The sequence below is a fragment of the Bubalus kerabau genome, chromosome 9 (genome assembly GCF_029407905.1).
Source record: "Bubalus kerabau isolate K-KA32 ecotype Philippines breed swamp buffalo chromosome 9, PCC_UOA_SB_1v2, whole genome shotgun sequence".
In the NCBI taxonomy this organism is placed as follows: Eukaryota; Metazoa; Chordata; class Mammalia; order Artiodactyla; family Bovidae; genus Bubalus; species Bubalus kerabau.
Window position 1 is genome coordinate 88,621,451 of NC_073632.1, and position 23,335 is coordinate 88,644,785.

Consider the following 23,335-nt stretch of genomic DNA (forward strand, 5'->3'; position numbering starts at 1 on the left):
GTCCATTTTAGTTCACTGATTCCTAAAATGTTGATGTTCACTCTTGCCATCTCGTTTGACCACTTCCAATTTGCCTTGATTCATGGACCTGACATTCCAGGTTCCTATGCAGTATTGCTCTTTACAGCATGAGACTTTACTTCCATCACCAGTCACATCCACAACTGGGTTTTGTTTTTGCTTTGACTCCATCCCTTCGTTCTTTCTGGAGTTATTTCTCCACTGATCTCCAGTAGCATATTGGGCACCGACCGACCTGGGGAGTTCATCTTTCAGAAGACATTAGATGGCCAAGAGGCACATGAAAAGATCTTAAGCATCCCTAATTATTAGAGAAGTGCAGATCAAAACTATGTGGTATGACCTCACACCGATCAGAATGGCCATCACCGAAAAATCTACAGATAATTAATGCTGCAGAGGCTGTGGAAAAAAAGGAACCCTCCTAAACTGTTGGTGGGAATATAAATTGGTGTAGCCACTGTGAAGAACAGTATGGCGTTTCCTTAAAAAACTAAAAATAGAGCTGCCATAATATCTAGTAATTCTACTCCTGGGCATAATATATTTTGAGAAAAACATGATTTGAAAGGATCCATGAACCCCCTTCATTGCAGCACTGTTTATAATAGTCAAGACATGGAAGCACCCTAAATATCCATTGACAGATGAATGGTAAGGAAGATGTGATACATATGTGTAATGGAATATTAGTCATTTAAAAGAATGAAATAGTGCTGTTTGCAGCAACATTGATGATCCTGGTAATTATCATATGGTTATCATACTAAGTGAAGTAAGTCAGAGAGAAACAAATATCATATATCACTTTGATGTGGAATCTAAGAAAAATGGTAAGAATGAGCTTATTTACAAAACAGAAACAGACTCAGACTTAGAGAATGAATTTATGATTACTGGGGGGCATTAGTGAGGGGAGGGATAGATTAGGAGTTTAAGATTGACACGTACACACCTTTATATTTAAACTAGATAACCAACAGGGATCTACTGTATGGCACAGGGAACTCTGGTCAGTATTGTGTAATAACCTAAATGGGAAAAGAATTTAAAAAAGAATAGATACATGTGTATGTATAACTGAATCACTTTGCTGTACGTCTGAAACTAACACAACATTGTTAATCAACTATACTCCAATGTGGGCTTCCCTTGTGGCTTAGTTGGTTAATAATCTGCCTGCAATGCGGGAAACCTGGATTCAATTCCTGAGTTGGAAAGATCCCCTGGAGAGGGGAAAGGCTACCCACTCTAGTATTCTGGCCTGGAGAATTCCATGGACTGTGTAGTCCATGGTCACAAAGAGTCAGACATGACTGAGCAACTTTCACTTCACTTCACTTCATACTCCAATATAAAATAAAAATTACAAAAATTAAAGTCCTAAATTTAAAAAGAAGTGGTAAATATCAAAGAACTAAAAGTACATCATTAGCTCTTCTTATATGCTCTTTTGTTGTTGTTGTTTAGTCCCTAAGTCATGTTCTACTCTCTGTGACCCTGTGGACTGTAGCCCACCAGGCTTTGTCCACGGGATTTCCCAGGCAGTCTGGAGTGGGTTGCCATTTCCTTCCTAGGGGATCTTCCCAACCTAGGGGTTGAACTCGCATCTTCTGCACTGGCAGGCTATTTCCACTATTGAGCCACCAGGTAAGTCCTTATATGCTGCTACTATTGCAGAAAATTTTGCTTTTCAGCTGGAAATATTGGAAAGATCAAGGAGCTTTCAAAGGAATTTCTGCTACTGCTACTGCTGCCAAGTCGCTTCAGTCGTGTCCGACTCTGTGCAACCCCAGAGACGGCAGCCCACTCGGCTCCCCCATCCCTGGGATTCTCCAGGCAAGAACACTGGAGTGGGTTGCCATTTCCTTCTCCAATGCAGGAAAGTGAAAAGTGAAAGTGAAGTCACTCAGTCGTGTCCAACTCTTTGCGACCCCAATGGACTGCAGCCTTCCAGGCTCCTCCGTCCGTGGGATTTTCCAGGCAAGAGTACTGGAGTGGGGTTCCGTCGCCTTCTCCGAACAGTAAATACAAGTACTCTGCATAATCTGGGCTTGCAATGCTGTCTTCCATGTTGTTGTTCAGTCACTAAGTTGTGTCTGACTCTTTGCAGGCCCATGGACTGCAGCATGCCAGGTCTCCCTGTCCTCCACTATCTCCTGGAGTTTGCTTGAATTCATGCCCATTGAGTCGGTGATGCTGTGTAACCATCTCATCCTCTGCTGTCTTACATAGAGGGCTCCATATTCCAGGAAAGATAGAGACTTTTTAAAAGTCAATCACGGAAAAAAAATGGCAAACATAAAATGGTATAATAGGTCTGTGCAAAAGTTATTAAGTACAGTTTTAAAATTGATTTTGCTATTGTTGCTTTCTACGTCACGTTCCTTTCCCATCCCATATTTCTGCCTCTTGCCAAGGGGTAGCTGCTATCCCTAATTTTGTGTTTATAATTCTCTCTTTTTAAAAGATAGTATGTACTTCTAAACAATATATTGTGTTGGTTAGTTTTGCTTGATTAGGACCTTTATAAAAATGGTGTCGTTATGGAGGCGTTCTTCATCTAAATAGAAATGGCATGCTTAAGTCGGGTAAACTTGACAATGAGCCATTGTGATGTTGTTTACACGCCTGTGTTTCTTATTGCCTCAGTGCTGTGTAATTTGGTCTTGCAACTGATTAGCCAGTTAGGAACTGGAAGGGTGATATGTAAATGTTACTGTCTAACTGACAGAATGATTTATTAGATGCGTATATTTGAGGAATTTCACCTGCTTTGTTGTTTGGGAGGCCCAGTGCCAAACTGAAACATGCATGTCAAGGGAGCCCCGTGGCCAGCTTTTTAAGAAAATTCAGCCAAAGTTGAATTCCATTCAAGTACAGTTTTGTTTGTTTGCCAGTGGTGTCAGACTGATTTTAAAATGGATTTATCTTTCCTATAGTTTCGATCAGCGCTGTTGAAACTTTGAGTACGCCTGAATATAACCCATAAGGCCTGATGTCACCCACTCACTGACTACACTAGCTTGGCTTTTACCACTGCTCATGCGAGGCCTTTCTGTTCTTCCAACATCAACTGCCAAGTGGAGCCTCTGAACCATAAGATTTCCGTGAAGATGTCTTCCCTTTTTGCTTAGGGAACAACATGTACTACTCATTGAGCCAGGGTGTTTACCTTGGTCTCAGAGATCGTAGGAGTTTTGTTTTCATTAAAATACTCTTTTGAATTCAGTGTTTGTCTCAATATGATTAGAATAGAAAATGCTATCATCAATTATTTTTATAAAGAAAGCAAAAAAAGAAGAAACTTGAAGTTGGATGTAACTTTAATTTTCAAAATAAAAAAGCTTTCATTTACTTTTGGAAATAGCAGGAGCCAGTATTATAAAAATGTGTTGGTTAAAGCTTCCTAATTTTAAAATGGGTCCCTTAATATTCTAATCTTTTAAACCTTTGTTTTAAAAGGCAAGTGATATATACATGCCTCTATACTAAGATTTTATAAGATGCTAGTGGAGAATAGGGCTCCTCAGATGGCTCAGTGGTAAAGAATACAGCTGCCAATGCAGAAGAGGCAGGAGTTGTGAGTTTGATCCCTGGGTCAGGAAGATCCCCTGGAGAAGGAAGTGGCAACCCACTCTAGTATTCTTGCTTGGGAAATCCCATGGGCAGAGGAGCCTGGTGGGCTGTAGTCCACAGGGTTGCAAAAGTGTCGGACACAACTTAAAGACTAAACAACAACAACAAATGGGGAGTAGAATAATATGGTCACAGTGAAATTTAATGCCTTAAATAATTAATTTAAGCTTGCTGGTTTAAAAGCTTGAATTTTATTTTGTATCATTTTTATTTGTGTATCTGAGAAGCTTTTGTTTTCCTTATAACTCTTTTTACTTGTACTGAAACTCAGTATATTGGAAAACTCAGCAGTGGCCACAAGACTGGAAAGGTCAGTTTTCATTCCAATTCAAAAGAAAGGCAATGCCAAAGAATGCTCAAACTACTGCACAATTGCACTCATCTCACACGCTAGTAAAGTAATGCCCGAAATTCTCCAAGCCAGGCTTCAGCAATGTGTGAACCGTGATCTTCTAGATGTTCAAGCTGGATTTAGAAAGGGCAGAGGAACCAGAGATCAAATTGCCAACATCTGATGGATCATCAAAAAAGCAAGAGAGTTTCAGAAAAACATCTATTTCTGCTTTATTGACTATGCCAAAGCCTTTGAATGTGTGGATCACAATAAACTGTGGGAAATTCTGAAAGAGATGGGAATACCAAACCACCTGTCCTGCCTCTTGAGAAACCTGTATGCAGGTCAGGAAGCAACAGTTAGAACTGGACATGGAACAACAGACTGGTTCCAAATAGGAAAAGGAGTACGTCAAGGCTGTATATTGTCATCCTGCTTATTTAACTTCTATGCAGAGTACATCATGAGAAACGCTGGGCTGGAGGAAGCACAAGCTGGAATCAAGATTGCTGGGAGAAATATCAATAACCTCATATGCAGATGATACCACCTTTATGGCAGAAAGTGAAGAAGAACTCAAGAGCCTCTTGATGAAAGTGAAAGAGGAGAGTGAAAAAGTTGGCTTAAAGCTCAACATTCAGAAAACGAAGATCATGGCATCCAGTCCCACCACTTAATGGGAAATAGATGGGGAAACAGTGTAAACAGTGTCAGACTTTATTTTTTTGGGCTCCAAAATCACTGCAGATGGTGATTGCAGCCATGAAATTAAAAGATGCTTACTCCTTGGAAGGAAAGTTATGACTAACCTAGATAGCATATTCAAAAGCAGAGACATTACTTTGTCAACAAAGGTCCATCTAGTCAAGGCTATGGTTTTTCCAGTGGTCATGTATGGATGTGAGAGTTGGACTATAAAGAAAGCTGAGCACAGAAGAATTGATGCTTTTGAACTGTAGTGTTGGAGAGGACTCTTGAGAGTCCCTTGGACTGCAAGGAGATCCAACCAGTCCATCCTAAAGGAGATCAGTCCTGGGTGTTCATTGGTAGGACTGATGTTGAAGCTGAAACTCCAATACTTTGGCTGCCTGATGCGCAGAGCTGACTGATTTGAAAACACCCTGATGCTGGGTAAGATTGAGGGCAGGAGGAGAAGGGGAAGACAGAGGATGAGACGGTTGGATGGCATTACCAACTCAATGGACATGGATTTGGGTGAACTCTGGGAGTTGGTGATGGACAAGGAGGCCTGGCGTGCTGCAATTCATGGGGTCACAAAGAGTCGGACAGGACTGAGCAACTGAACTGAACTGAACTGAACTTGTACTGATGTCAAACTGCTTTAAGTAGCAGACATAGTTAAACATGAGATGCTGTGTTGATGGCTTTCATTCTGCAAGTTTTATTTTAGTAGAATAAGATGAGAAAGTATGATAGTGAGATGGTACAAATGGAGGCAGCTGGGAGACCACTGAACCCAGTGCTCAAAAATCCCAGGGAGCACATTTTATCAGTTAAAGCACAAATAGCCCATAGGGTGGTACAGATCAATTATGGACAACATTGTGTGAATTACTCTAATTAGGTGATACATCGTTTGCATTCCAGCCTTTTAGTCTAATTTCTAGGGAATTATTGGTTAGAGGAAAGAGGAGCAAGGTGGAAGAGTTGGGGAGAGGAAGACCTTGTTCAAGGGCATGAATGGAACATGGAATAGGAGAGGTCTGCAGGGGCTGGTGTCTTTGGAGGTCATGTGAAGGTGGGGCCCCCAAAATCAGGAAGAACAAATCCATAGTGGATTGTCAGACAAGATCACCATAGACATCATCTACTGTGACTTCCTAATTAGTGTCTGAGTAAACCATTGGACGGAAAGGAGATCAAACCAGTCAGTCCTAAAGGAAATCAACCCAGGATATTCATTGGAAGGACTAATCCTTTGGCCACCTGATGTGTAGAACCAACTTATTGGAAAAGACCCTGATGCTGGGAAAGATTGTAGGCAGAAAGAGAAGGGGATAACAGAGATGAGATGGGTGGATGGCATCATGGACTCAATGGACATGAGTTTGAGCAAACTCCAGGAGTTGGTGATGGATAGGGATGCCTGGCATGCTGCAGCCCATGGGGTGCAAAGAGTCAGATACACATCAGTGAGTAAACTGAACTGAAACATTTACAGTTAGAAGAATGACTTAAAGCAACCAGGACACGTTAAATGAAAATGTCATTATTTCAGGTCTCTTTGGATATTTTTTAAAACTCATACACAGAACATACCCAATGGGAAATTACATTAGTTGCATTCAGTTTATCATTCAGATCCCTGCATGTAAAAGCGTTCTAGGTAAAATAATATTATTGCTTGATATTAAGATATTTAATATCTTTCACCACGTCATACATCTTTACCTCCTGTTCTAGTTAACAGATAACTGACTTAGTAGAATCCGAAAGTTTCTTAGAAGCAGACAGGTGTAGACATGCTGAAGTCATTATTGATACTTTCATCAAAGCCAAATCCAAACTAAGTAAAGAAACAAACCCCAAACTCCATACATCTGATCACCACTTTATCTTTTATAATGTCCCAAAGTCCTGACCAAGGTCCTGAAGATTTGTGTACACTTTAGGCACAAGTATCTAGTATTCAAATAGGACTTGGGCCATTAGCAGTGAATCTATACTTTTGGAGGGTGTTGCTGGAGTGTACATTTAAAATCAACACAAAGGCAATGAAAACTGGCCATTTCTATTCGTGGACTGACTGACCCTGCAAACACTTCCTGAACACCTACTATGCATTGCTCTGATAAGTTGTGGTAATACAATGATAAGTAACACCCAGCCTTTGCCTTCAAAAATGTTGCTGTGTAATGGGAGCATCAGACCCAAACACTTATAAAACACCATAGAAGAATCGTGAATGAGAGATGTACAGGATCTTATGAATGATTGGAAGGTCTACTCCTTACCATCATGGTTGGCTTCTAAGGTGACCCTGATTAGTCAAGTTAAGTCCACCTACCTTCAGAACCCCAGTGCTTGGTAGAAAGTATATACGATTCTTCCTTTGCCTGGGGAAGTCTATGACTGTGTTTAGAAGTAAACTGTTTTAGCACATTGAGGTCTCATTTATAGCACTGGGAAACAGGGGAGATATGATAAATATAGAAGCCTTCAAAAACAAGCTGCTGAACCTCATTTTTTTTCTGATAAGTTCAAACCCAAAATTATTCACTAAAGGAGAATTACTAGGGCCATGGAAGGGGGTTTGGTCACTAGCCAGGATTCTTACAAAAAACTGAATGAAAAGTACTTGCCCCATCAAAAGATTTTGCCAGCCCTTCCTGCCCTCCAAGGAAGGAATTGGTGGTATTTCTGATTGTTATTGTTGCTACTGCTGCTGCTGGTGATGACACTTGTGGGTACGATGGAAAGAGATGGTTTTTTTTTTATTGTGGTAAAAATAATATAAAAGATACTATTTTAACCATATTTAGCTGTATAGTTCGGTGGCACTGAGTATACTCACATTGTCATGCAACTCTCACCATCATCCATCTCCTGGCTTTTTCACCTCCCTAAACTGAAACTGTTCCCACTAAACACTAACTCCCCATCTCCCCTCCCCACCCCCACCACCCACCCCCGCAGTCCCTGGCATTCACCAGTGTACATTCTGACTCTGAGTTTGACTCTTGTAAATACTTTATATAAGTGGAATCCAACAGTGTTCATCTGTACCTAATGTATTTTGGAATGCATTTTTTTAAATTGGGGTATATTTGCTTTACAGTGTTAATTTCTGCTGTACAGTGAAATGAATCAACTGTTACTTTAATCAACCCCAGAGGTGTTCCGGAGAAGCCACGAGATAAGCAAACATGGAGTTGAGGGTTGGTCTAGGGTGATTTCTGAGAATCCTCTTTGCTGCCATTCTAATGCCTCCTTAGAATTTGTTAAGAGTTTTACAACTAATCATTCCATGGAAACAAACAAGAATCCAAGATAAAAAGTACTAACACTGAAAATTTCTGGCACTTACAGCCCTTGGCCTTGTATTCCTCTACTCCCTTCACAGTAATAAATGTAGGACTCTGGTGTCTCTTAATGTTGAGGGTGGAGCTTTGCTCTGACCTCATCTTAGTGAGGGACTCTTCTCCATGGAGGCCTCCGTCCCCATCCTGAAGATGCCATCTGTGCAGCAGCATAGTGGTCCTTTGTCTCAGCTGGGTGCTGTGTACTTTTAAAGACCTTGGAGTGTGTGACATTTGGTTCACCATAGACCTCTTAGCCTGTCCGAGGTTTGAGCCCTTCTGTTTTTGTTTTTCTGTGCTGCATCAGAGAGAAAACCAGAGAAGCCATAGAAGATCCCAAGTGTGTCCCACAGCTCCAGCTTGTAAGCTGAAAGTAAACTCCGGAACTAGGGATGTTTATCCTGGGCAGAAAAATGGCATATTAGCAGTTTAGCTCAGCTAAGATAGGATTCTTACAGTACCTCTCAACTCATGGCCACATTTCTATATTTTTAAAACTTTTTTAAGTTGAGGGATAATTGCTTTGTAATGTTGTGTTAGTTTCTGCTGTACAGCAGCATGGCTATAAGTATACACGTATCCCCTCCCTTGACACCCCCACCCTTCCATCCCTCTTTGTCATCACAGAGCACCAAGCTGAGCTCCCTGTGTTATACAGCAGGTTTCTGTTCAGTTCAGTTTGGTTCAGTCGCTCAGTCATGTCCAACTCTTTGTGACCCCATGGACTGCAGCATGCCAGGCCTCCCTGTCCATCACCAACTCCAGAGTTTACTCAAACCCATGTCATGACGGCATGGTTGATGTCGTCCAACCATCTCATCCTCTGTAGTCCCTTCTTCTCCCACCTTCAATCTTTCCCAGCATCAGGGTCTTTTCAAATGTGTCAGTTCTTCGCATCAAGTGGCCAAAGAATTGGAGTTTCAGCTTCAGCATCAGTCCTTCCAATGAATATTCAGGACTGGTTTCCTTTAGGAGGGACTAGTTGGATCTCCTTGCAGTCCAAGGGACTCTCAGGAGTCTTCTCCAACACCACAGTTCAAAAACATCAATTCTCTGGCACTCAGCTTTCTTTATGGTTCAACTCTCACATCCATACATGACTACTGGAAAAGCCATAGCTTTGACTAGATGGACTTTTGTTGGCAAAGTAAAGTCTCTGCTTTTTAATATGCTGTCTAGGTTGGTCATAACTTTTCTTCCCAGGAACAAGCATCTTTTCATTTCATGGCTGCAGTCACCACCTGCAGTGATTTTGGAGCCCCTCAAAAAATAAAGTCTGTCACTGTTTCCACTGTTTCACCATCTATTTGTCATGAAGTGATGGGACCGGATGCCATGATCTTAGTTTTATGAATGTTGAGTTTTAAGTCAGCTTTTTCACTCTCCTCTTTCACTTTCATCAAGAGGTTCTTTCTTTAGTTCTTCTTCGCTTTCTGCTATAAGGGTGGTGTCATCTGCATATGTGAGGTTATTGATATTTCTCCCGGCAATCTTGATTCCAGCTTGTGCTTCATCCAGTCCAGCATTTCTCATAATGTACTTTGAATATAAGTTAAATAAGCAGGGGACAATATACAGGTTTCTGTTAGCTATCTATTTTACACATGGTAGTGGAGAAGGCAATGGCACCCCACTCCAGTACTCTTGCCTGGAAACTCCCATGGATGGAGGAGCCTGGTGGGCTGCAGTCCGTGGGGTTGCGAAGAGTCAGACATGACTGAGCAACTTCACTTTCACTTTTTACTTTCATGCATTGGAGAAGGAAATGGCAACCCACTGCAGTATTCTTGCCTGGAGAATCCCAGGGACGGAGGAACCTGGTAGGCTGCCGTCTATGGGGTCACATGGAGTTGGACACGACCGAAGCGACTTAGCAGCAGCAGCAGCAGCAGGAGCAGCAGTGTATTGTTAGTGCAACTCTCTCAGTTCATTCCACCTCTCCTGTCCCCACTTATGTCCACAAGTTTGTTCTCTACATCTGCATCTCTTCTCTCTTATTCTTGCCCTGCAAATAGGTTCATCAGTACCATTTTTCTAGATTTTATATATATATGATACTTGTTTTTCTCTTTCTGTTTTACTTCACTCTTACTTGACTCTAGGTTCATTCACATCACTACCAATGACCCAGTTCCATTCCTTTTTATGGCTGAGTAATATTCCATTTTGTATCTTTATTTTTTACAAAATTTCATTTAAAGTAAGAGCCCATGTCACAGATCAACAGGACCAGAGCAGAATACTGAGGGTGTGGTCAGGCCAGGTAAAGTTAAGGAATTTGGTTGCCCAAAGAGAAGATTCAAGATAACATGAAGAGTGAGAGGTACTGAGCAGCATTTGAGGGGGAAAGACAGAGTCCTCCATGCCATTCAGAAGAGGCATGACCTGTGAGTCATGTTCAAGGTGAAGGTACTGATAAAGCTATGAATGGTGAGTGATCAGAGCATAGACCTTCAGAGAGAAAAATCAGGAAGCACAGCCGCCTGTTGAGTATCATAATTTTAATTCCACTTACCTCCTTAAATCTAAAATACTTGCCTAGGAGTTGATAGCTGGAATGCTTCCTCAAGTTGACCACAAACACTATGAAGTGTAAGTTTTACTGAGAAAAAGTGTCAAACCATGTCAATATCCTTTCCACAGCTCCAGAGAAAAAACGTGCACAAGCACAATTTTACCCTTGAATTGGCAATGCAAGTGAAATGGATCATTTACTGTAGAGGAATGTGTTATTGAGTTCTCTGATTTGTTTTCTGAAACTTCAGTAGCCTGGGTTCAGACATAGGGCTTTGCTTTGGAAGTGCAATAGAACATGAGGACCTTCGCAGAGCTTCCCAGTTCTTGGGCACACCAGCCGCAGTAGTTGTCATTCATGAGAATTTAGCTCTACAGGCAGCCAGCCTCCAAGCAGGGCAGATGGTGGGAACAGGAGATTGACTTTTGGGGAAAGATGGTAGGAATGGAGGCCATTAAGGAAATGGTAGCCTTTCTACAAGGATCCCCAAAGTCTGATAGGGGAGTACAGTGAAACTGAATGCCTTTTCTTTCTGTACAGTGATGGACTGAATTGTGCCCCACCCCCGCCCCTAAATTCTTCTTGCTTGGAGAATCCCTTGGACAGAGGAGCCTGGTGGGCTACAGTCCTTGGGTCACACAGAGTCGGACATGACTGAAGTGACTTGGCATGCAGCACAAATTCTAATGTTGAAGTCCTAACATCCAGTACCTAAGAATGAAACCAGACAGCAAGGAGATCAAACCAGTCAGTCCTAAAGGAAATCAACCCTGATTATTCATTGGAAATCTGTTGCTGAAGCTGAAGCTTCAGGACTTCGGCCACCTGATTCCACTCATTGGAAAAGACTGTGATGCTGGGAAAGATTGAGGGCAAGAGGAGAAGGGGATGACAGAGAATAAGGTGGTTGGATGGCATCACTGACTCAATGGACCTGAATTTGAGCAAAATTCATGAAATGGTGAAGGACAGAGGAGCCTGGAGTGCTGCAGTACATGGGGTAGCAAAGAGATGGACACGACTGAGTGACTGAAAAGCAAGATGTAATTAGTTGAGATCCTGAAGCATAGGGTGGGCCCCTCATCCAACATGATTGGCATCCTTGAAAACGGAGAATTTTGCCCGAACACACACATGGGAGAGCACTCTGAAGATGAGGGCAGAGACTAGGGTAATGCCTCTACAGCCAAAGAAGGCCAGAGATGGCCAGGAAACCACCGTGAGTTGGGGAGAGGCATAGTATAGTGTTCCTCTCACAGGCCTCGGGAGGAGCCAGTCTGCTGACACCTTAATCTCGGACTTCTAGCCTTCAGAACTGTGAGACAAGATGTTTTTGCTGTTTAAGCCATTCCGCTTTCGGTACTAGAAGATGAATAGATGTTTTATTGTTTCTTGTTTGTCTCTTCCAATTCACCCTGCATTCACTGAGGTCAGGGGCTACAACCTGGTCATTTCCAAAACCTCATCCCATAACACAGTGGCTAGCAGCATGCTTGGTAGTGATGGTGGTTTAGTCACTGTGTCTAACTCTTTGCAGTCTGACGGACTGCAGTCCATCAGGCTCCTCTGTCCATGGATTTCTCAGGCAAGAATACTGGAGTGGGTTGCCTCTTCCTTCCCCAGGGGATCTTCCCGACCCAGGGATCAAACCCAGGGATTCACCTGAGCCACCAGAGAAGCCCGAAGTATTTATTGAATGTATAAGTAAATATACTGGTTTCCTACTGATAAGCATTTGGATAACTCTCAATTAGGAAAGGAATTTTTCTGTTCTCCTAATTCTCGAACTTATTCCTGTTTATTTTTGACATTGGCTTAAGTTCGGAGTGGCTTCTTTTCATTGCTGCTGCTTCTCCCCAGATCCTACTCCTGCACTTAATTCAGGCATTTTTCTATTTTAAAAGTTAAATATATCAATTTTTATAGTTTCTGTAGCTTCCCTGGTAGCTCAGTGGCTTGGGCAAATGGTGGGGGACAGGGAGTCCTGGCGTGCTACAGTCCCATGGGGTCTGGAAGAGTCAGACATAACTTGGTGATTGAACAATAGGAAAGCCTTCCTTTATGATAAAATTTGTATAGGTTGTGTCAAACATTCAGTCAAGAATTTTTTTGAGGGAAAAACAGTTTTTTTTTTTTATTGATGTACAAATAAAGTCAAAGATTCATGTCCACATAACGATGCCTACACATTGCAGGTATGTGTCATCAGTAAATAACCTGCAAGGATAATTTATCTAGACAGAGCAAAAGTGATAGCTTATCTAAAACTTTGCCACAGACTAGACATCTATCATCTAGACTGTGGGAACTAGGTATACTGATTTCTAGTGATATGTGACTGAACTGAGATATTTTCAAACTAGAAGTGAAAATGCAGGTCCTCAAGAATAAACTGGAAAACTTGCCCGCTTCCAAGTGCAAGCAATGAAACTATGCCAACTGGGCATGTGTGGACACCCCAGCGTCCATCTATCTAGCACTGAACCTTTCTTTCAGGGGGCTAAAATGCAGAGGGGAAGGAGGTTTACTGAAGACTCCGAGGGAACGAGATGACTCAGGGAAGGGGAGAAGAATTCTGACTCAGAGGCGGATAGTTTCTGTGATATTGGTTCTTAGAACTCCTAGGTTACAAATCTTTTCTGAAAACTTGGGAATCACTAAAATATCCTTACATCATGATAACCTGGAAATGTTTCTACTTAACATCTTTTGTGTGTTTTGGTTTCTGTGGTTCTTTGTGTTTGTTTAGTTGTATTTCTTCTAAAGGAGGGAAATAGAGAACAAATACTTTCATTAGGTTCATGGTCTGGTTATATAGATGATGGACAACATGGTTTTTACAGAAAACTTCCCTCTGAAAATTCATCTGCATGAATTATTGTTGTTTTAGCTGGAGAAATATATTTTGCTTAAACGTTTAGACTTGTCACAATGGCTGCACAAAAACTTTCACGCTGAATTGTGTCTCTCAATTTACAGTTCTGTTTCAGAGTACAGGGAAGGTCATATCCCATGTGGTCACAGGTGACTCCATGAAGGTTTTTGTCTACCATGTTTGCTGTGTAAGATTATTGTAATGTGAATTAGAGGCTCTAGACTCAGATCTAGTTTAAAAACATTCCAGATTTACTCTACCAAAAGTGGTTAAGATAAAAATTTTCTGCAAGATTTCCCACTTACTACGCAGCATTTAAGAAAAATTTACTCAATTTAAGACAGTATCTTGAGAAACCTAAGATCAAGCAAAAGAACTTGGAAGGAAAAACATCATCTGACTGTGATGGTCATTCGTGGTGTCTATTTGCTAGCACAACAAGCGAAATAGAACTCCTTGCTTTCCCTTTTCACTGATCTAACCTCTGTTTCTAGAAATACCAACTAGAAGGGCAGCTCAGAGAATTCTCACTTAACAACTTCAGCTGGATGGGACCCTGAGCCTGGCTCTTGGGTATAAAATTACACTTTTAACTGTATGTGTGGATATTAACACTTGCCTTTGCCAGTTTCAGCCAGATACATATATGTGGTATGTATGTGTGTGCCAAGTGTGCTAAGTCGCTCAGTCATGTCTGACTCCTTGCATCCTGTGGACTGTGGCCCGCTGGGCTCCTCTGTCCATGGGATCCTCCAGGCAAGAATACTGGAGTGGGTTGTCATGCCCACCTCCAGCAGATTTCCTGACCCAGGGATCAAACCTGCATCTCTTGAGTTTCCTGCATTAGCAGATGAGTTTGTTTGTTTTTTAAGCACTAGTGCCACCTGGGAGTCACCATATGTGGTACGCTCATAGATATCTAACGTTCTAAGTGATATTTAAATAGATATCTAAAGTTCTAAGATATTTACTATTAGAAATGCCTTTTAAGCCCTGGGGCTATAGATGTATTCTCTGGAGAAGAGAATGGCAATCCACTCCAGTATTCTTGCCTGGAGAATTCCACGGACAGAGAAGCCTGGCGGGCTACAGTCCATGGGGTCGCAAAGAGTTGGACATGACTGAGCGACTAACACATAGATGTATTAGTGTGGAATGCTATAATTCCATACATTTGACCACACCTCCTTAATATATCCCATTTATATATGCATTTATTCACACACTTGTTAATTCACTCATTTATTTATTTTATAAACACAACAGGTATACCGAGAAATGCACAGATCTTATGTGAGTATCTCAGAAAACTTTTCCAAAGGGAACATGTCTGTGTAACCAACACCCAGATCAGGATCTCAAGTAGCAGTCCAAAGTTGCCTGGTCCCCTCCCTGTCATCACCTCCTCAGAGGTAACCACTGTTATGGCCTCTGTCACTATGGACTAGTGCTGCCTCTCCTTGGTTTCTATGGAAATGGAATCATGCATTTGTGCTAGGGTTTTTGTCTAGCTTTTCTTGCTCGGTATTGTAATCTACATGATTCATCCATGTGCTTACATGTAGCAGTGATTTCTTCTTTTTCATTAATGTGTAAGATTCTGTTTTAGGTATTTTAAAATTTACCTTCCATTCTGTTGCTGGCACACTTTGAGGTTAGTTTCTGTTTTAAGCTTTTGGGAATAATGCATCGGTGAACATGCTGGTGCATGTGTTTGGTGCATGAGTGTGCTTTCCCAGGAGTAGAATTGCTTGGTTAACATCAACTGTTAATACACCCATGTTTAGCTTAGTAGGTACTGCCTAACAGTTTTCCAGAGTGGCTTTAAATTTTTACATTCCTGCCAGCAGTGTTTAAAAGTTACAGTTATTCTGTGTCTTCACCCACACGTAGGGCATTCCTGATAGCTCAATTGGTAAATAATCTACCAGCAATGCAGGAAACCCTGGTTCAATTCCTGGGTCAGGAAGATCTCCTGGAGAAGGGATAGACTACCCTGTCCAGTGTTCTTGGGCTTCCCTTGTGGCTCAGCTGGTAAAGAGTCCGCCTGCAATGTGGGAGACCTGGGTTTGATCCCTGGGTTGGAAAGATCCCCTGGAGAAGGGAAAGGCTACCCACTCCAGTATTCTGGCCTGGAGAATTCCATGGACTGTATATATAGCCCATGGAGTCACAAAGAGTCAGGCACAACTGAGCAACTTTCACTTTCACTTTTTACCAACACTTTGTAGTGTCAATTTTTAAAATATTATTTTATTATTTTAATTTAGCTATTCTAAGGGTTATAATTAATACTTTGGCCACCTCATGCAAAGAGTTGACTCATTGGAAAAGATTCTGATGCTGGGAGGGATTGGAGGCAGGAGGAAAAGGGGACAACAGAGGATGAGATGGCTGGATGGCATCACTGACTCGATGGACGTGAGTCTGAGTGAACTCTGGGAGTTTGTGATGGACAGGGAGGCCTGGCATGCTGCGATTCGTGGGGTTGCAAAGAGTTGGACATGACTGAGCAACTGAACTGAACTGAACTGAACTGAAAGGTTATAATTAATACTTCATTATCTTTTAATGTATTTAATCAATAATGTTAAGTTTTTTATTTGCTTATTGACAATTTCACTAGCCTTTTTTATGTAATGCCTGTTAAAGTCCTTTGCTATTAAAAAATGCATAGTCTCTCTTTTTTGATTTGTAGGAAGCTTAAAAACTATAAGTATATATCCATTTCATTGTGTAACTCACTGAAACTATGAACCATGCTGTGTAGGGCCACCCAGGATGGACGGGTCATGGTGGAGAGTTCTGACCAAACATGGTCCACTGGAGAAGGGAATGGCAAACCACTTCAGTATTCTTGCCTTGAGAACCCCATGAACAGTATGAAAAGGCAAAAAGATAGGACACTGAAAGATGAACTCCCAAGTTCAGTAGGTGCCCAATATGCTATTGGAGATCAGTGGAGAAATAACTCCAGAAAGAATGAAGGGATGGAGCCAAAGCAAAAACAATACCCTGTTGTGGATGTGACTGGTGATGGAAGTAAAGTCTGATGCTATAAGGAGCAATATTGCATAGGAACTTGGAATGTTAGGTCCATGAATCAAGACAAATTGGAAATGATCAAACAGGAGATGGCAAGAGTGAACATCAACGTTTTAGTAATCAATGAACTAAAATGGACTAGAATGGGTGAATTTAACTCAGATAACCATTATATGTACTACTGTGGGCAAGAATTCCTTAGAACAAATGGAGTAGCCTTCATAGTCAACAAAAGAGTCCAGAAAGCAGTACTTGGATGCAATCTCAAAAACGACAGAATGATCTCTGTTTGTTTCCAAGGCAAACCATTCAATATCACGGTAATCCAAGTCTATGCCCTGACCAGTAATGCTGAAGAAGCTAAAGTTGAACGATTCTGTGAAGACCTACAAGATCTTCTAGAACGAACACCCAAAATAGATGTCCTTTTCATTTTAGGGGACTGGAATGCAAAAGTAGGAAGTAAAGAAACACCTGGAGTAACAGGCAAATTTGGCCTTGGAGTACAAAACGAAGCAGGTCAAAGGCTAACAGATTTTTTGACTATGATGGTCATTCGTGGTGTCTATTTGCTAGCACAACAAGCGAAATAGAACTCCTTGCTTTCCCTTTTCACTGATCTAACCTCTGTTTCTAGAAATACCAACTAGAAGGGCAGCTCAGAGAATTCTCACTTAACAACTTCAGCTGGATGGGACCCAGAGCCTGGCTCTAGGGTATAAAATTACACTTTTTATCACTGGTCATAGCAAACACCCTCCTTCAACAACACAAGAGATGACTACACATGGACATCACCAGATGGTCAGTACCAAAATCAGATTGATTATATTCTTTGCAGCCAAAGATGGAGAAGCTCTATAAAGTCAGCAAAAACAAGACCAGGAGCTGACTGTGGCTCAGATCATGAACTCCTTGTTGACAAATTCAGACTGAAATTGAAGAAAGTAGGGAAAACCACGAGACCATTCAGGTGTGACCTAAATCAAATCCCTTATGATTATACAGTGGAAGTGAGAAATAGATTCAGGGGATTAGATCTGATAGAGTGCCTGAAGAACTATGAACGGAGCTTCGTGACATTTTGCAGGAGGCAGTGATCAAGACCATCCCCAAGAAAAAGAAATGCAAAAAGGCAAAATGGTTGTCTGAGGAGGCCTTACAAATAGCTGAGAAAAGAAGAGAAGTGAAAGGCAAAGGAGAAAAGGAAAAATATACCTATTTGAATGCAGAGTTCCAAAGAATAGCACGTAAAGAAAAGAAAGACTTCCTCAGAGATCAGTGCAAAGCTGTAGAGGAAAACAATAGAATAGGAAAGACTAACAATCTCTTCAAGAAAATTAGAGATACCAAGGGAACATTTCATGCAAAGATGAGCACAATAAAGGACAGAAACGATATGGACCTAACAGAAGCAGAAGATGTTAAGAAGAGGTGGCAAGAATACACAGAAGAACTGTACAAAAAAGATCTTCATGACCCAGATAATCATGATGGTATGATCACTCACCTAGAGCAGACATCCTGGAATGTTAAGTCAAGTGGGCCTTAGAAAGCATCACTACGAACAAAGCTAGTGGAGGTGATGGAATTCCAGTTGAGCTATTTCAAATCCTGAAAGATGATGCTGTGAAAGTGCTGCACTCAATATGTGAGCAAATTTGGAAAACTCAGCAGTGGCCACAGGACTGGAAAAGGTCAGTTTTTATTCCATTCCCAAAGAAAGGCAATGCCAAAGAATGTTCAAACTACTGCACAATTGCACTTATTTCACACGCTAGCAAAGTAAAGCTCAAAATTCTCCAAGTTAGGTTTCAACAGTACGTGAACTGTAAACTTCCAGATGTTCAAGCTGGATTTAGAAAAGGCAGAGGAACCAGAGATTAAATTGCCAACATCTGCTGGATCATCAAAAAAGCAAGAGTTCCAGAAAAACATCTACTGCTTTATTGACTATGCCAAAGCCTTTGACTGTGTGGATCACAACAAACTGTGGAAAATTCTTCAAGAGATGGGAATACCAGACCATCTGACCTGCCTCTTGAGAAATCTGTATACAGGTCAAGAAGCAACAGTTAGAACTGGACATGGAACAACAGACTGGTTCCAAATAGGAAAAGGAGTAACTCAAGGCTGTATATTGTCACCCTGCTTATTTAACGTATATACAGAGTACATCATGGGAAATGCTGGGCTGGATGAAGCACAAGTTGAAATCAAGATTGCTGGAAGAAATATCAATAACCTCAGATATGCAAATGACACCACCCTTATGGCAAAAAGCAAAGAACTAAAGAGCGTTTTGATGAAAGTGAAAGAAGAGAGTGAAAAAGTTGGCTTAAAACTCAACATTCAGGAAACTAAGATCATGGCATCCAGTCCCATCACTTCATGGCACATAGATGGGGAAACAATGGAAACAGTGAGAAACTTTCTTTTTGAGGGCTCCAAAATCACTGCAGATGGTCATTGCAGCCATGAAATGAAAAGACGCTTGCTGCTTGGAAGAAAATTTATGACCAACTTAGACAGCATATTGAAAAGCAGAGACATTACTTTGCCAACAAAGGTCCATCTAGTCAAAGCTATAGTTTTTCCAGTAGTCATGTATGGATGTGAGAGTTGGACTCTAAAGATAAAGCTGAGCACTGAAGAATTGATGCTTTTGAACTGTGGTGTTTGAGAAGACTCTTGAGAGTCCCTTGGACAGTGAGGGGATCCAACCTGTCCATCCTAAAGGAAATCAGTCCTGAATATTCATCGGAAGGACTGATGGCTGAAGCTGAAACTCCAATCCTTTGGCCACCTGATGCGAAAAAGTGACTCATTTGAAAAGACCCTGATGTTGGAAAAGATTGAAGGTGGGAGGAGAAGGGGATGACAGAGGATGAGATGGTTGGATGGTATCACCAACTCGATGGACATGAGTTTGAGTAAGCTCTGGGAGTTGGTGATGGAGAGGGAAGCCTGGCATACGTACTGCAGTCCATGGGTTCGCAAAGAGTCAGACACAACTAAGTGACTGAACTGATCTGAATTGATACTATTTCAGAAGTACCTTTATTACAAATATATATATTTTTAAATATTGCTTGTCGTAACTCTACACTGCATCTTTTGAGCAATTGAAACATGTACACCCATGGCCGATTCATGTCAATGTGTGGCAAAAAACCACTACAATATTTTAAAGTAATTAGCCTCCAATTAAAAAAAATTCTTATTTTCAACAAAGCCATTTTATTAATCTGTTCCACTGCTGTACATGATTACTTTTGCCCTTTTAAGAAATAGCTATGTAATCCAAGATCATGAAGATATTCCCGTATTCTATATTCTAGTTTTGTCATTTGACATCTCACATTTATGGTCCATCTGGTAGTGAATTTGGTGTGTGGTGTGAGGTAGGAGTCTTCTCTCTCACATGGATGTCTGTTTTTTCACCTACAGAATGGCAGTGGCAGCTTTGTTCTATATTAGATGACTGTTATGTGTCGGCCTGTGTCTGGATTCTCTTCTATCTTATTGGTCTATATATCTGTCCTTGGCACACACTTACAGTAGCATAAATTAAATCTTGATATCTGATACTGTAAGTCCTCCAACTTTATTCTTAAAGATTGTTTTGATTTCTCTTGGCCTTTTGCATTTCTATTTAATTTTAAAATCAGCTTACTATCCTTTTTTTTTACATAAAAAATTAGGTTGTTAATTGAAATAACATTGAGTGCTGTCAATTTAGGGAGAGTTCACATTTTGTAATATGGTACCTTCTGGGAACATAGTATATTCCTCCATTTCTTTAGGGCTCCTTTTAACCTTATCTCTGTAAAGTTCTGTGGTTTTTCTATGTGGTGGTCTTACACATCTTTCTTTAGCTTTTTTCCGGTAATGTGCCTTCTTTGTAGTTTGAGAGCTGCTTCTAATTTGTATAAAAGCAAAATCTTCCTTTCGACTCACAACCTTAAGCAAAATGTTATGGAGAAACTATTTTGAAGCTGAAGAGAGGAAGTGCCCTTGTGCCTTGAAGAGGAGGTGTGGGGTTTTTTTGGGTGGTGGTTTGAGGTAGGTGAGATGCAGTATGTCTTGTCCAGATGGAGTCTCTGGAAATCTTAAAAGCAGCAGATGGGTGTGGGAAGAATGACAGAGAATTGAAAAGCATACTGACTTACTGCCTTGGGTAATTGCATAGTTGAATGAAGAAACCAATGTGCATTTTAAGTATCTGAACCACATTCATTGACATTAAACAAAGGCCCATTCTAAACAAATAAATTACATCCTGGACCTTCCTTCCTAAATGTTTGACTTTCTTCACCAATTGCCAGAGATTAAACATTTTACCATTAATGATCAAAATATTATTCAGGTGACTGAGTAAGGGAGAAATTCATTGGATTTACTATCAAGTAGATTTCCCATTAAGTAAAAAAATACTTCAAAATTTCATAAATCATTCATGAGTCAGTGAAAGCATACTGTTTCAGAGTTGAAGTCTCTTAGGGTCCCTGTAATTATTCGTCTATTTTTCTTCCCTTTCCCAGACACTCTTTGGGAAAGAATATTTCTTATTCCCTGATTTCAGTGTCTCAACTCCAGCTCACTTCTCACACTGGTTCCTGATTCCTGAAGTCTGTTGAAATTACTGTTTTCAAGACACAAAACCTCCTCATTGTCAGATTCAGTGAAAACATTTGTGTTCCTCCAGCTTCTTTTCAATATTTGAGGTTATTGAAATATTCCTTCTCTGTGAAACTATTCTGTCATGGCTTTCTTGATGCTCATCATCCTTGCCTCTTTCTCCTCCCTCTCTAACACTCTTCCTTGGGCCATTTTCCAGGCTCTCTTTGTCCCATAAATGTTGGTTTTGCACACGGCCAGCTTCCCTGATAGCTCAGTTGGTAAAGAATCCTCCTGCAATGCAGGAGCACCCAGTTCAATTCCTGGGTTGGGAAGATCCCCTGGAGAAGGGATAGGCTACCCACTCCAGTGTTCTTGGGCTTCCCTTGTGACTCAGCTGGTAAAGAATCCACCTGCAATACAGGAGACCTGAGTTTGATCCCTGGGTTGGGAATATCCCCTTGAGAAAGGAAAGGCTACACACTCCCATATTCTGGCCTGGAGAATTCCATGAATTGTATAGTCCATGGGTCACGAAGAGTTGGATATGACTGAAGCGACTAAGCTCAGCGCCACCTGGGAAACACCTTCAATATTATTAACAACTGCTTTTTTTTTTGTTTCCACATTTGCTCACACGTGGCCTTCCTAAACAGCCTCCTCACGGGCTCCTCTGCCTTCAGTATTCTCACTCTTTAGTCTGTTATATCTGCTCTTAGGGTGAGCTCTCTTGAATATGCTGCTCCTCTATTGAAAATTGTACAGAGGCACTTATTTTCCTTTGACATAAAGGCTGAACTCCCCACCGTGGTGTTCTAAACCTAGTCATACTGGAGTTCTTTTCTGCTTCTCTTATCTCATCTCTTGATGTTAGTTCTCCAGAATTGCTTGCAGTTCCTTCTATCACTCACTGCTGCTTCTGCCCAAACAGGCACACCCTTGTCCTCATCCATCGCCTTCTTCCTGGGGACCACCTCCTAGTCATTCTCCAGAACTCAAGATAGGACACACTCTAGGGAGACCTTATCTCATTTTCCCCTGCCAGTCTGGACTCTGTTAAATTACATTGTGATTATCTATTTTGGTCACTCCACTGTGAACTTCTTGAAGGCAAGGAACATGCCTTTCACGTTTGTGTTCCTCCTCCATGGCTGCTTTTACAAATGAGCACTGTGTTAAGCCCTGGGGGTGCCCAGATGAGTAGGACATTATCTCTGCCCATGGGACTCCCACAATAGAGAAGGAGAAATAGAAGCATCAACAGATAGTTACGGTGTGATTTGATGTGTACCATGTTACAGGTGTTTTTAAAACAAGGAAGAAGCAGCACCTGATTCTGGGTCCAAGAGAGTTCTATTAAAGTGTACAGAAGGGATCTCTAGAGAAATCACATGTGGAGAAATAGTCCACCGAGTAAAGATCATCTCCAGGAAAATTCCTGACAGCCCTGCAGCCTATGTGACCAGTTGCTCTCCTTAGAGTGTTCCCTCAGGTCTCCACATGAAGAGGACTGTATCAGTTCAGTTCATTTCAGTCTCTCAGTCGTGTCCGACTCTTTGCGACCCCATGAATTGCAGCATGCCAGGCCTCCCTGTCCATCACTATCTCCCAGAGTTCACTCAAACTCAGTCCATTGAGTTGGTGATGCCATCCAGCCATATCATCCTCTGTCATCCCCTTCTCCTCCTGCCCCCAATCCCTCCCAGCATCAGAGTCTTTTCCAATGAGTCAACTCTTTGCATGAGGTGGCCAAAGTACTGGAGTTTCAGCTTTAGCATCATTCCTTCCAAAGAACACCCAGGGCTGATCTCCTTTAGAATGGACTGGTTGGATCTGAGGACTGTATGGGAGTTAAAATACTTACAGTTGATGTTGAAGCATGTAAATAGACATTATGAGGTTTGTATGCAGAGATCTATGTATTCAGCTGTATTTTAATTGGAGAGGTATATGCATTAAGATTAGTGGAGACTTGAAAGAAAATCAGCATCTTATTTTGTGTGCTCAGAAACTCTCTGACCAAAACCCTAACCCTGCTTGAGGCAGATGTCCACCCTGACTTTCTAAATGTTTGCCTTGACAATGAATGAGAAAAACCTAAAGCCTTGGAAGGTTCCATCTGGTTCTTTTTTCGGATATACTGTTAAATCACAGAAAACAATCCAGAAAAGCAGGATCTTTACATTTTGGTTTCCCTGCATCCACATCCCAGGAGAGGACACTTCATGGTTGAGTGTTCCATAGGT

The 23,335-nt window shown here is 41.4% G+C and overlaps 1 protein-coding gene across 15 annotated transcripts in view; it reads left to right on the forward strand.

Annotated features, from left to right (window-relative positions):
- AIG1 (androgen induced 1) overlaps nt 1–23,335 on the forward strand; it is a 270,184-nt gene that overhangs the window by 33,349 nt on the left and 213,500 nt on the right. Inside the window, exon 2 of one of the 15 annotated variants that reach the window (XM_055535814.1) lies at nt 2,964–3,231. The exons of 13 other annotated variants lie outside the window; for them this stretch is intronic. In XM_055535814.1, coding sequence (XP_055391789.1) covers nt 2,964–2,990 — 27 coding nt within the window. In that variant the 3' untranslated portion in view covers nt 2,991–3,231. Of the gene's footprint in view, nt 1–2,963; nt 3,232–11,457; nt 11,909–23,335 lie in introns of those variants that run through there. One more of the 15 variants, XM_055535806.1, reaches the window with a different exon arrangement.